Source organism: Columba livia, chromosome 23, assembly GCF_036013475.1.
Source record: "Columba livia isolate bColLiv1 breed racing homer chromosome 23, bColLiv1.pat.W.v2, whole genome shotgun sequence".
Taxonomy (NCBI): Eukaryota; Metazoa; Chordata; class Aves; order Columbiformes; family Columbidae; genus Columba; species Columba livia.
In genome coordinates, this window is record NC_088624.1 from 4,760,108 (window position 1) to 4,772,882 (window position 12,775).

The following is a 12,775-nucleotide window of genomic DNA, read 5'->3' on the forward strand; positions in this document are numbered from 1 at the left end:
TCTGTCATAATACACACACTGGGAGCTATGGTGGAGATCCGACCCGTTCTATAACTATGGGAGAAGCAACTTCCACCTGAGAAACGTCCATCTCCTCGCCAACCTGGACGTGCTCAGGAATAGCTGACCAGTGGGAGCGAGGAATGAAAAGAAACAAAAAGTTTGTGTCTTCCCTTCTTTGGAAACACAAGAAAAATTTAGAGTTAAAATAAAATTGACTCGTTAAAAACCCTTCAGCTCACAAATAAGAAAAAGTGAAGTTATGCCCATAATACTTAACATATCGCCACAGCAGCTCCTTTGAAATGCTTATTAAATTCAGAAGAAGTTAGAGATTCAATGTTAGTGTTCTAAAGTATTCTGAATGAACTCTCCTCTCTAAAAAGGTGTTTTTCTATAGCTGAGGAAGAAAACAGACCCAGCATCTGTGGCCTACAGCACAACCTTCCTTCTAGTTTATACTGCAATTACATTGACCCAGTAACATCATTTTTTTCAGACACATTTTGCAGGTAAGTGGACATGTAAAGTCAGAATTAGTGTGATACAGAGCGTTATTTTTCATATGAATTATGCCACGTTTTCTCCTCAGTTATCTCCTCATTCAGTAGCACTCATGTCATTTGTGATCTCAATGAGGAAACCTATAGGTACAAGGAGCTCCTACAGGTTTGTGACACCCCCCAACCACCAAATGCTCATTTATTCCCCAAACTGAATTTTTTCAGGACACTCACAAGTATTTTCCTCACACTTTCCACCTCAGTTCCACAGGCCCGTTACCACAGGCCAGGCCCAACTCTGGGCGGCCCAACTCTGGGCGGCCCCACACGGGAGGTCGCGGCCGCACGGGGGGGGGGGGGGAAGGCGCAAAGCCTTCCTTGGCCTCAGCCCCCCGCGGTCACCGGCGCCTTGGCCAAGCTCCAGCCGCCCGCTGTGTTCCTGACAGGATGGGTTACCCCGCCCAGCGTGTCCCCAGCCCGTCTCTCACCTCCATGGGCGACCCCGGGCCGGCGGCGGCAGCTACCGGCGGCGCGCGGCCATGGCGGGCCGGTGAGGCGAGCGAGGCCGTTAGCCTCGAGCCGGGGGCAACCGCCGCCCCGCCCCGCGCTCTCTAGGGGATTGGCCAACGCCTCAGCCCGCCCAACCAATGAGGAGCCGCTCGGCCTCCTCGCACCACCCCGCGCCGCGTGACCCGCTCTGTTCTCCACGCGGTTATTAGACACGGAAAGCCCGCAGCCAAGCTCGTGGCAATGGAGCGCTATTTCTATTGGCCGCTAGTGGGCAACACCTAGCCAATGAAAAATCACCTCGCTCGCCCCTCCCGCCAATGAGGAGCTGAGGAGGCGTTGTTCACCCGGAGACAACGTCGGGGCCATTAAAGCCCGCGGGTGCAGTGGGAGGTGTTGGGGCCGCTTTAATGGTCCAGGCTGCCCTCAGTGTCTGGTGCTGGGCCCTCAGTTCCAGCAGGACAGGGAACTGCTGGAGAGAGTCCAGCGCAGCCACCAAGATGCTGAAGGGAGTGGAGCATCTCCCATGTGAGGAAAGGCTGAGGGAGCTGGGGCTCTGGAGCTGGACAAGAGGACACTGAGGGGGGACTCATTCCTGGGGATCAATATGGAAAGGGGAGTGTCAGGAGGATGGAGCCAGGCTCTTCTGGTGACAACCAGTGACAGGACAAGGGGCAATGGGTGCAAACGGGAACACAGGAGGCTCCACTGAAAGATGAGAAGCAACTTGTTCCTGGTGAGGGTGGCAGAGCCTGGCCCAGGCTGCCCAGGGGGTTGTGGAGTCTCCTTCTGTGCAGACATTCCAACCCGCCTGGACACCTTCCTGTGTAACCTCATCTGGGTGTTCCTGCTCCATGGGGGGATTGCACTGGATGAGCTTTCCAGGGCCCTTCAACCCCTGACATTCTGGGATTCAGCTGCCACCCGTCCCTGTGCAGGGACAGGTCTGTCCGAGGCCAAGCTGCCCCCATGCTCCACAGTCCTGTGCATGGCCCACAGAAGCAAACAAACCTCAGTTGCCCGTCACCAGTGACAGAACAGGGCCCCGGCCTTGGACTGCAGTGGGACCTGCTGGGCTGAGCACCCCCAAGGAGCCAAGAGCCGGGGGTGACCCAGGGCCCTGGGTTGGAATGAGAAACTATAGGAAACCTGGTGGATAAGGGAGCCTGGTTGGAGCAGCAGCCTCCTTACATTCCCAGCCGTTGTTTCCTTGTCATCCTTGCTGCTGCTTTACTCTGCTGAGTGTATGAATATCACTGTTTTCACTAAAAAGGCCTAAGGAAAACCAGAAAGCGCTAAAACCAAACCATGCTCGTGTTTCCACTTCCCAAGCTGCTTTTACTGAATCTAGGAATATCACTTTTTTTGCCACCTCTGTATGGATAAAGGCAGTACACAGGTAATTAATGATAGAGGCGTAATTATTTCAATTAACTGTGAGCATTTATGTTGTGTTTTTTTTATTTCCCCCCATTTGAGGACGTGACTGTTATGCTTGGTTTGGGGAGCTTTGCTTTCCTTTGCTCTTTCCCCCCTTCCTTTGCTTTTTTCTCCCATTTCTTTTCCCTGTTTTTTTTGATGGAACACAGGAACACAGCCAAGAGACTCCTCCAAAGCCACACAGCAAATTTGGGAAGCTCAGAGCAGTGAGAATCCCCCCCAAATTCCATCATTCAGCCAGAGGTCGCTACTGGGGGTGCAGCAGCACCAGACTCCTCCAGGCCGGACGCCTTTGCTGGCTGCAGAGGAAAGAAAACACCCAAAACCAAGGGGTTCTGTGCAATATTTAACCACTTTTCAGAGACAACGATTTCTGTTGGGGCAAAGACAAACAGACAAACTGCTCAGCTGTGGTGTGCGCAGGAAGAACATGGTCTCACCGCGAGAAACCGAATCCTTGCACTGTTTTGACCTGCCCACAACGGATTGAGGCATCGACCCGATTTATCTACCGAGCCCTGCGCTCACACTCTGCACATCCGTGGCCTGACGCACCGACCGCTGCGATAAAGCGCCCACCTCCTGCTTTTCCACGAGCTTGACATTCCCCTCGGGGTTCCAGCTGATGTCGTTACCTGTTCAAGGCAGCAAACCGGCAGTTAAAATCAATATTAATATTTTATTACGTTGCCAAAGCCCCGTGCGGGAAGTTGCTGTAACAGGTTGCTAATGCGCTAACGCTCGCTCCCTGGATTGATTTCAAGGCTGTTGCGGTCGGCTTTGGCGACAGTATTTGTGTGCACATATGCAGGCACGTCGCAAGAAGAGCCAGAGGCCACGAATGCGTTGCAAAGAGCAGGTTTTATTTTAGTTCCCTCTCTACGGGGGATCTCCGAGGTCGCACCTGAGCTCCCAGGCAGAGGTGACACCGGCGGGGACGCAGGCGCTGGTCAGTTCACCCTGCTGGAAGATCACCGGGCCTGCTGAGCTCGCCTGTATTTCGAGGCTCTGGGCAGGCGCAGCCTCCCGCTCTTTCTCACAACAAAGCAGGAATCTCATAGTGATAAGGTGCCTGGAGTTTCCCACAGGCCTGTGTTATCTAACACAGAGGTTCTACTCATCAAGCACACAAGGTCAGTAAAACAATTAGCGTGATGTATGTGCTTTTTCTACAGACAGGTGCAAGTCACTTGAGTGTATTTACATTTAATCAACCTCCTTGCCAAATCTTGTGCTATGTCCCCATACAGTATTGAACCCGGCTGTGGAGTGCGGCGTTTGCCGCCTCCCTCCCTCAGAACTGAAGACTGTAATTGGAATTTCTCCTGCAGAATGTTACACAGGGGGACGCAGCTCTGCGAACAAGCTATTTCCATCTCTCCGCACCAGTGTATCCAATATGATCTGTTGTTTTAAAGAGTGAAGCACCATTTTAACCCAACCCCAGGAGCAAGCGCCCGTACGGCCCCACATCCCAAGTCTTGCTGCAAATGTTCTGGATGCGCTCGAGCACGACCAGGCTGCACCAGCTCCATGTAGCATCAGGAGCTGCGAGAGCAGAAAACACCCACGTTGTGAGTGAAGGGCTGGGAAGGGGCTTTGGGAGCCCCAAACCTGCCCTACCAAAGCACTCCAGATGTTGATGTGTTGAGGGACCGGAGCAGCAGCTCTGAGCTCCCATCATCTGGCGCTCAGGCTTGCACACACCTGTAATTTGTAGCACGCACCATAAAAACGTGCTATTAGTATAAACCTGCTGCTGTTGGATGGAAAGCTACTCCCCAAAACAGGGTGAGCCATGGGGTGTGGTGCACACCCCACTTAGAGCAGCTTTTATATCGATGCACCGCCTGTTTGGGGCAGTACCACAGATTTAAACTCCCTTTTATCCCACAGTGTCTCACTGAGCACTGTGGGGACCCTGCTCAGGGCCAAGAGGTGTGTCCAAGACGGGACAGGCTGTGCCGATCCAGGGCCTGTCCCCACTCACAGAATCCCACCAAGATGCTGGAGGGAGTGGAGCATCTCCCGTGTGAGGAAAGGCTGAGGGAGCTGGGGCTCTGGAGCTGGACAAGAGGAGACTGAGGGGGGACTCATTCCTGGGGATCAATATGGAAAGGGGGAGTGTCAGGAGGATGGAGCCAGGCTCTTCTGGTGACAACCAGTGACAGGACAAGGGGCAATGGGTGCAAACTGGAACACAGGAGGTTCCATTTAAATTTGAGAAGAAACTTGTTCCCGGTGAGGGTGGCAGAGCCTGGCCCAGGCTGCCCAGGGGGTTGTGGAGTCTCCTTCTGTGCAGACATTCCAACCCGCCTGGACACCTTCCTGTGTAACCTCATCTGGGTGTTCCTGCTCCATGGGGGGATTGCACTGGATGAGCTTTCCAGGTCCCTTCCAACCCCTGACACTCTGGGATTCTGTGAGTGGGGACAGGCCCTGGATCGGCACAGCCTGTCCCGTCTTGGACACACCTCTTGGCCCTGAGCAGGGTCCCCACAGTGCTCAGCGAGACTTTGTGGGATAAAAGGGACCCCGCACCCGCCCGGCTGAGCCCCAGCCCTGCCCGCCGCCCCTTCCTCTGGACAAAGCCTGACCCACCCCGCTCCCCGGCCAGGAGAGCACCCAGTGTCGGAAGCCCCGCCCGGCTCTCCGGGCCGCCCCGTTGCGATCAGGCCGCCTCACGGCGCCGCTGGGCCCGTCACCTCCGCCCGGGAGCGTAGCCGCCCTAGGGAGAACCGCGGCACGGCCCAGCCAGCCAATCACAACAGCGTTCCCATCTGAAAGCCCGCCCCTCCCCGCCTCTAGACCAATAAGCGGGCGGTATGGCTGCGTGTTGCGGGTGGAGCTGCCAATCCGAGACCGCCGGCCGTGGAGGCGGCGGTCACCACGTCCCGTCACTCAGGCGCCCGCCCCGCCCCCCCCGCCGGCGCCTGTGCTGCACCGCCCCCTGGCGGCGGCGGGGCGGGACGTGGCTGCGGCAAGATGGCGGGGCGGGTAAGTGAGGGGGGAGCGGGGATCGATCCTTCCCGCCCTGCCCGGCTCCGCCGCTGCCCCCTTCCCGCTTCTGCTCCCCGCTGGGCGCTGGGGTGGTTCGCTGGCTTCTCGCAGCTCCGCTGCCGGGGTGCTCGCTCAGCCCTATGGGGGGTGCGCGGTCTCCCGAGGGTGCTGTGAGGCGGTGGTGGCTCCGGGTGTGTGTGGAGCCCTGAGGGTGCTTGAGGCTGAGGTGGCTGCTCTCCCTGTGGGGCAGGGTTTTAGGGTCCCACGGGGGTGCTGTGCGGCCGGGACTGGCGATGTGAGGTGCGGGGCAGGGTGGGGGTTCCCTCAGGAGCAGGGTGACCTCTCCCCGGGTGTGGGCTGGGATTTGGGGTCCCCTGAGCCGCTGCAGCGGCCCTGCGGAATGCAGGGCAGGGTTTTGGGGTGTCCTGGGGTGCTGTGAGGCCCTGGTAACCCCTTTCCCTGTGGGCTGTGTCACAGGGTCCCATAAGGATCCTGCGGGGGTGGGGGGACCCCTTGGTACCCCAGATTATGGGAGTCCCCGAGGCTGGGTGACCCCCTGGCCTCATGGGATGTGTGGCAGGATTTTGGGGTGTCCTAGGGGTGCTGTGGGGCCCCCTCGGTGTGTAGGATGAGCTTCTAGGGATCCCTCAGGAGCCCCATGGGGCTGGGGTGGCTGTGGGGTGTGGGACAGATGGTCACTCAGGGTGCTCTGAAGCCCCAGGGATCCCTCGGTGCTGCTGCAGGATTTGGGGTTCCCTGCGGGTGCTGTGGGGCTGCAGTAGCCCTGGGGATGCCGGGCAGGATTTTGGGGTGTCCTGGGGGTGCTGTGAGGCTGTGGGAACCCCTCTGTGGGGATACTGTGAGGCTGTGGGGACCCTTGGTGCCCTGGGGCTCCCTGAGGGACCTCCCCAAGGCTGGGTGACCCCTTGTTCTCATGGGGTGTACAGGACAATTTTGGGGTGTCCTGAGGGGGCTGTGGGGCTCCCTCCGTGCTGTGGGATGAGCTTCTAGGGATCCCTCAGGGATCCCCGTGGGGCTGGGGTGACCGTGGGGTGTGGGACAGGATCAGGTGGTCATCTCAAGGTGCTCTGAAGCCCAAGGGATCCCTTGGTGCTACTGCAGGATTTGGGGTTCCCTGAGGGTACTGTGGGGCTGCAGCGGCCCTGGGGGATGCAGGGCAGGATTCTGGGTGTCCTGGCGGTGCCATGAGGCTGTGGGGACCCCTCTCACTGTGAGACAGGGTCTCCTAAGGATGCTGTGAGGTTGGGGGGGACCCCTTGGTGCCCTGGGTTGTGGGGCAGGATTGTGCGGTTCCCTGAGGGGCCTCCCCAAGGCTGCGTGACCCCGTGTCCTCAAAAGGGGTGCGGGAGGGTTTTGGAGTCCCCTGGGGTGCTGAGAGGCCCTGCTGACCCCTCGATGCTATGGGGCAGGTTTTTTGGTTGTTTGAGACCCTGGAGACTCCTGCCCTGTGCTCAGCAACACTATGTCGTGATGTGCGTCCAAATTGTGTTCACACTCACCTTGTGCGGTGGTTTTATCCCATATTTATTTAAAAAAGGAAAAAATCCCTTATCAGTGCTTAGATAACATCCGCAAGTGGCTAAAAGGCGTTAAGATGTGAAGGAACAGGTTTGTCTGTCAAATCACTTTTTTATGTCCCCTCTGTTTTCAGGTGTCCATCTATACAAGGGCTGCAGATGCAGTTAAGGTTCCTCTTTGCTATCAGCTCAGTCATGCTCGTGAAAGTCACATTTTCCATTAATATCTGCTCCAGGTTGACATCTTCTGTCTTGGCCAAACAATTAAGTGGTTGAGATTTGGGGAATAGGTTGTTTTTCTCCCAGATTTTTGTGGTACGGTTTGTCTGGCGGCTGGAGCAGCAGATGGTGCAGTGGTGCGGTGCAGCGCTGAGGCATTTGGCCGGGTGATGAGCTGTGCGGCACAGGTGAGCAGATCTGCCCAACTGCCGCCTCTAAAATGCTGATTAATTGAGGACAAAACCCCATGTTTTTCAGTCTCTCTTATTGAGAGCTTTTCTGCCGTCCCTGTGCCACATATGCACTCACACTTTCTCCCTCTCACCTTTTCTCTTCATCTCACCCTTTGCAGCCAACCCAGGAGAGATCTGTGTGTTTTGACGAGTGTTTTTTTGTTGCCAGGAACGGGAGCCCCGTGCTTTTAGGATCATTTGAGCCATAATGGACATCGGTCTGAGACTCCTTGTAGTCTAAACCCGTGTGGCTGCAGTGCTCTTGTCTGACGCCCCGCTCGCCGGCCGATCCAGCGAGCCAGGTCGACAGAGAGAACTGTGTGTAGTTTGATGAGTTCATTGAGTGCTGGGAAGGCTTAAGGAGCGGTCTGAGTGCTGGAGGTGGAGACTGTGGGGAGAAAGGAGGGGGTTCGGCCCCAACATTTTGCTGCTGCTGCGAGCTGTTGTGTATTAAACACCTGGAAAATTGTCCCTTTACTTGGCCAGCTTGGAGGCCTGAGGGAGGAAAGGGGAGATTCATGCAAATTTAAGAATAAGGCTGGAGCCTAATTGTCTCGTGATCTGGCAGTTTGATGGGGTGATGCTTTCCTTGGGTTACCAGGAAGGTTCTTTACTATTCAGCGTTTTCATGATTTACCTACAAATATAATTGTTGCGGAATTATCAGATTATTTAATGCTGTGAAGAGAGTTCTCAAGCAAGGCGCTTTGTGTCATTTTCTGCGCTCTATCCTATCCTGCAGTGTGTTGAATGCTGTTAATGTCAATTAAATTAACGAACGATCTGCCTGCGCCCTCCAGCTTGCACGTGGGCTCCTGCGGTTGGGCTGCGGGGTCGGGGTGGGCAGGTGACAGCAGGCGGTTCGGATGTGACATCGGAGCCATCGTGTCCCTTGTCTGTGTAGATAAGGAGCAGTAGGAGGGAGGGTGGGGGTGTGTGATATCTCTGGGTGCAACAGGTAGGGCTGATACTGCAACACTGATGTTGTTCTGTTGTCAGCATCTTTAAAAGGTGCTTAAACCTGTAGAATTCGGAGAGGGAGCTTCGGTGATTCCTTCTGGCCTGAAAAAATGTCCTGCAATGCAATTTAGAGCCTGGCCTCTTTTATTAGACTCGTGTGATTTGATTTGTGTGTGTGCACTTTTACAGAGAGAAATAAATGACTTCCCTGATGTAGAAGACAAAATCTCTAAACTTCTAGTAACGCTCTAAATAATTTAGGCAAATGCTAAGCCGAATCTTATTAATTGCCTCGTGCCATTTCAGGTATGTTACTCTACTCCCTTAATTGCACTGGAAGGGGAAGGAAGAGACGGTGATTAATGGTGATTGAAGTTTACAGGAAAAACAGTTTATGATGATTAGAAATAATGGCTGTTTCTGGTATAATTTATTCTGTATCTCTCTGCTTGGTGATCCCTGAGCACACAGACAGAGCCCTGAGTCTTGCTGAGACATCAGTGCCTCCTGCAGAGAGGGAACGGACTTGTCCCCTATACCGAGACTGGACCTCTGGAGGTTAATTGGTGCTGTCTGTAGCTAATTGATTTGACCATCATTAGGAATTAGTTCTCAAAGGGATGTAGAAAGGCCGGGTGGTTTCTCTGCCTTGTTCCAGCCGGTGTCGAGCTGTTAATCCTGAACGAGCCGCGTTTCTGCTGGTGCTGGACCAGACCGAAGAGCTCCGTACAGAAGCGGCGCAGGACATGACTCAGAGCTGTGCCTGCAGCCTCACTGCCGCCAGCTGGCAGGACGTCGGTCGGTCTGTCTGTCTGCAGAGAGGAGATTGTGTGCACTGGATGTTGGTTTGGTAGTGCGGATGTTGGTGATGATCCCTGTCAGACTGGTGGCTTTTTGTTTAAGGAATATTAAAGTTTTGCAATAGGTGCAGCTTAGAATCACAGAATCGTTTTGGTTGGAAAACCCTCAAGATCGAGTCCAACCATTCCCCACCCCTGGCACTGCCCCATGTCCTGAGAACCTCATGTCCGTCTGTCCAACCCTCCAGGGATGGTGACTCCAGCACTGCCCTGGGCAGCCTGTTCCAATGCCCCACAGCCCTTTGGGGAAGAAATTGTTCCCACATCCAACCTCAACCTCCCCTGGCGCAACTTGAGGCCGTTTCCTCCCGTCCTAACTTGTCTAACAGTTCATGATGATTAGCATAATTGCTGTTTATGTGGTATAACAACTTGAATTTTTCTTTATTCGCTATCTGGAACTCCTTTGGAGTGGTATTGCCGTTAACCCGGTGACAGGAGACGCTCACCTGTTTGCTTCTCGAAAGAGATTCACCTCTGCGTGGGGTTGGAAATTGTTCTGGTTTCACTCAGGTCCCAGCGTATGTTGCTTTACCTCACAGAACAGCTCCATCCCTCCTCAGAAGAGCTGTGACCTGAGCAGAAATGGCCCAAATTGCCCAATCTGCTGCAATGAGGTGTCACTGGGGGCACAGGCTGCGCCCCTCGGGGTTTCATGCTGCTGAAGACATTGCTGGACTAACGCCTGCTGCCTTTTGCTCCTTACGGTCAATCCCAAGGTGGTTTATGTTACATACTTTATAATGATGAGGATGGGGTTGTATGTTTTTGGGTTAAACTGATAAAGCCTGGTTTCTGGTACCATATGGCATCAGCCTTCATGGGCGCAGGCATCATCGGGAAGCTAAAGGAACGTTTGTGAATCAACTCGGTTATTTCTTGCAGTGTGGGACTGGTCCTTCTATCATCACTTGTCTTTTTTTAGTCTTTCCTAATATGTTACATGAAGAAATAGGTTTTTAGCGACGTTCTAGGGAAAGGGGAGAAAATGCAATCTGAATCTCGGTTTCTGAGATAATTTCTGCAATTGTGAGATCATTGCGAGTGGACTTGTGTCCTTCTTACAGGATTTCCATGGTATAAAAACCCACGCTGAATTATTTAGAATAAAATCCTGACGACTGTGCGAGTGTTTGTGGCCACGGGATATCTGACCTTGTCAGCTTCCATTAACTGCAATGGATTTCTTGGCTTAGTGTTGCAGAAGGAGCGTGTACCCAAAACACACAACGCAAGAGGGAGATGTCAGCGCTACCTCCCATCTGTAAAACATCAAAGAATCCTTTGGAGGGTCACTTGAAATGTGAATTTCTTAAATACGTTGTTTTTTTGTTTGCTAATAGCACAGCGAAATCCTCTCTCTTCCCATCCCCTGCTCTGTGTCCAGTACCTTGGAGCACTGAGGTTGCTCGGGAGCAGACCCTGGGCTTTAGGACATGTCCTTGTTAGGAATTTGAAGGATATTCTGTCATAAAACCATCTCTGCTCGAGTCCACTAACCCTTAGAAAACAGTCAGACTTCTATTTCTCTAAATAGCTCACGGGGCCGGACATGCTTTTCAGTGGAATAAAATTATCCTTGGTTTCTATCTTAACATGAAAATGTAAAAACAAAACCCAAGAACTAAAAATATGGATCCTTAGGATGTGATTTGTTGTTGATTTGATCCAGGGGGGAGCTGGTGGGTACAAGTGTGAGAGGGGACAAGCTTTGGGAAGCCCTGGAGCGGTGGCTGTGAGCAGCATTGGCTTAAGGAGAGAAGCCAGAGAGTGGTAGTCAATGGTGCGGAGTCTAGTTGGAGGCCAGTATCTAGTGCAGTGCCTCAGGGGTCAGTGCTGGGGCCAGTATTATTCAATATATTCATTAACGATTTAGACGAGGGAATAGAGTGCACTATCAGCAAGTTTGCTGATGACACTAAGCTGGGAGGAGTGGCTGACACGCCAGAAGGCTGTGCTGCCATCCAGCGGGACCTGGACAGGCTGGAGAGTTGGGCGGGGAATAACCTGATGAAATTTAACAAGGGAAAGTGTAGAGTCCTGCATCTGGGCAGGAACAACCCCAGGTTCCAGTATAGGTTGGGAAATTACCTATTAGAGAGCAGTGTAGGGGAAAGGGACCCGGGGGTCCTGGGGACAACAGGATGACCATGAGCCAGCACTGGGCCCTTGTGGCCAGGAAGCCAATGGTACCTGGGGTGTATTAGAAGGGGGTGGCTAGTAGATCGAGAGAGGTTCTCCTTCCCCTCTACTCCACCCTGGTGAGACCACATCTGGAATATTGTGTCCAGTTCTGGGCCCCTCAGTTCCAGCAGGACAGGGAACTGCTGGAGAGGGTCCAGCGTAGGGCAACGAAGATGATTAAGGGAGTGGAGCATCTCCCTTATGAAGAAAGGCTGAGGGAGCTGGGGCTCTTTAGTTTGGAGAAGAGGAGACTAAGGGGGGACCTCATTAATGTTTATAAATATATAAAGGGTGAGTGCCATGAGGATGGAGCCAGGCTCTTCTCGGTGGCAAACAATGATAGGACAAGGGGTAATGGGATCAAGCTGGAACACAAGAGGTTCCATTTAAATTTGAGAAAAAACTTCTTCTCAGTGAGGGTGACAGACACTGGAACAGGCTGCCCAGGGAGGTTGTGGAGTCTCCTTCTCTGCAGACATTCCAACCCGCCTGGACATGTTCCTGTGCGACCTCACCTGGGCGTTCCTGCTCCATGGGGGGATTGGACTAGATGATCTTTTGAGGTCCCTTCCAATCCCAAACATACTGTGATACTGTGATATAGTAAGCACAGTATGTTATGGGAAGGATGATGTTCAGAGCGATGTCAGGATGCTGCCTCCAATCAGCGAAGTTCTTTGGTGTAGACAGGAGTGTTGTGGCTATATTTCTGTATTGCCCATCCTCACAAGTTCCTCTTGATCTCCAGGAGCTGGAGGGTTGTGTTGCAGATCTGTGAACAGATTCAATCAAAGAGCGCAGCCGCTGGAGCGAATAGAGAAGGTTTCAGCGCAGTGTCCGCGTGTTTGAGCCAACTGCTGATACTTGAGCATGTTAAATCAAGGCTGGATGTGTCGTTCTGCCCTGGCCCTGCGCTGGGACGCTCCGTTTTGTGTATTTATGTCAGCTGCTCCGTTCAGGAAGGTCAAGTGTCTGCGCCACAGAAAGATTTAACGCGTTTCTGTCGTCTCCTGGGATGCAATAAAGCAGCGACCTCCTGTCAGAAAATCCGGAGTCGTTCATGGCCTGGAGTTGTGTCAAGCGACATGATTTTTCTGTTGAAAATACAGAAGTATTTGCAAGGTGTTACATCTTAAACATAAACCGCTTGTAATTGGGTAGCGTTTGGTACATGAGTCGGTGTCCTGAAGCGGTTTAGTGCCAGGCTCAGCTCAGCACAAGGCGAATTCCATGTTTAAAGGGATATTTTTAATTGTGTTGCTGTTATTGGGTAACTTTTCTAAATGAATGGGAAGATATCTGTGTGTCCTCCCAGCCGCTGTGTCAGAACC

General features: G+C 53.3%; 2 protein-coding genes across 3 annotated transcripts in view; one reads left to right on the forward strand and one right to left on the reverse strand.

The window, feature by feature from the left end:
- MEIOC (meiosis specific with coiled-coil domain) overlaps positions 1-1,121 on the reverse strand; it is a 40,059-nt gene extending 38,938 nt beyond the window's left edge. Inside the window, exon 1 of the mRNA XM_065039884.1 lies at positions 992-1,121. Coding sequence (XP_064895956.1) covers positions 992-997 — 6 coding nt within the window. The 5' untranslated portion in view covers positions 998-1,121. The remainder of the gene's footprint in view (positions 1-991) is intronic.
- Positions 1,122-5,350: 4,229 nt separating this feature from the next.
- NSF (N-ethylmaleimide sensitive factor, vesicle fusing ATPase) overlaps positions 5,351-12,775 on the forward strand; it is a 90,539-nt gene continuing 83,114 nt past the window's right edge. For both annotated transcript variants that reach the window (XM_065039888.1, XM_065039889.1), the window contains exon 1: positions 5,351-5,447. In XM_065039888.1, the coding sequence (XP_064895960.1) occupies positions 5,436-5,447 (12 nt within the window). In that variant the 5' untranslated portion in view covers positions 5,351-5,435. The remainder of the gene's footprint in view (positions 5,448-12,775) is intronic.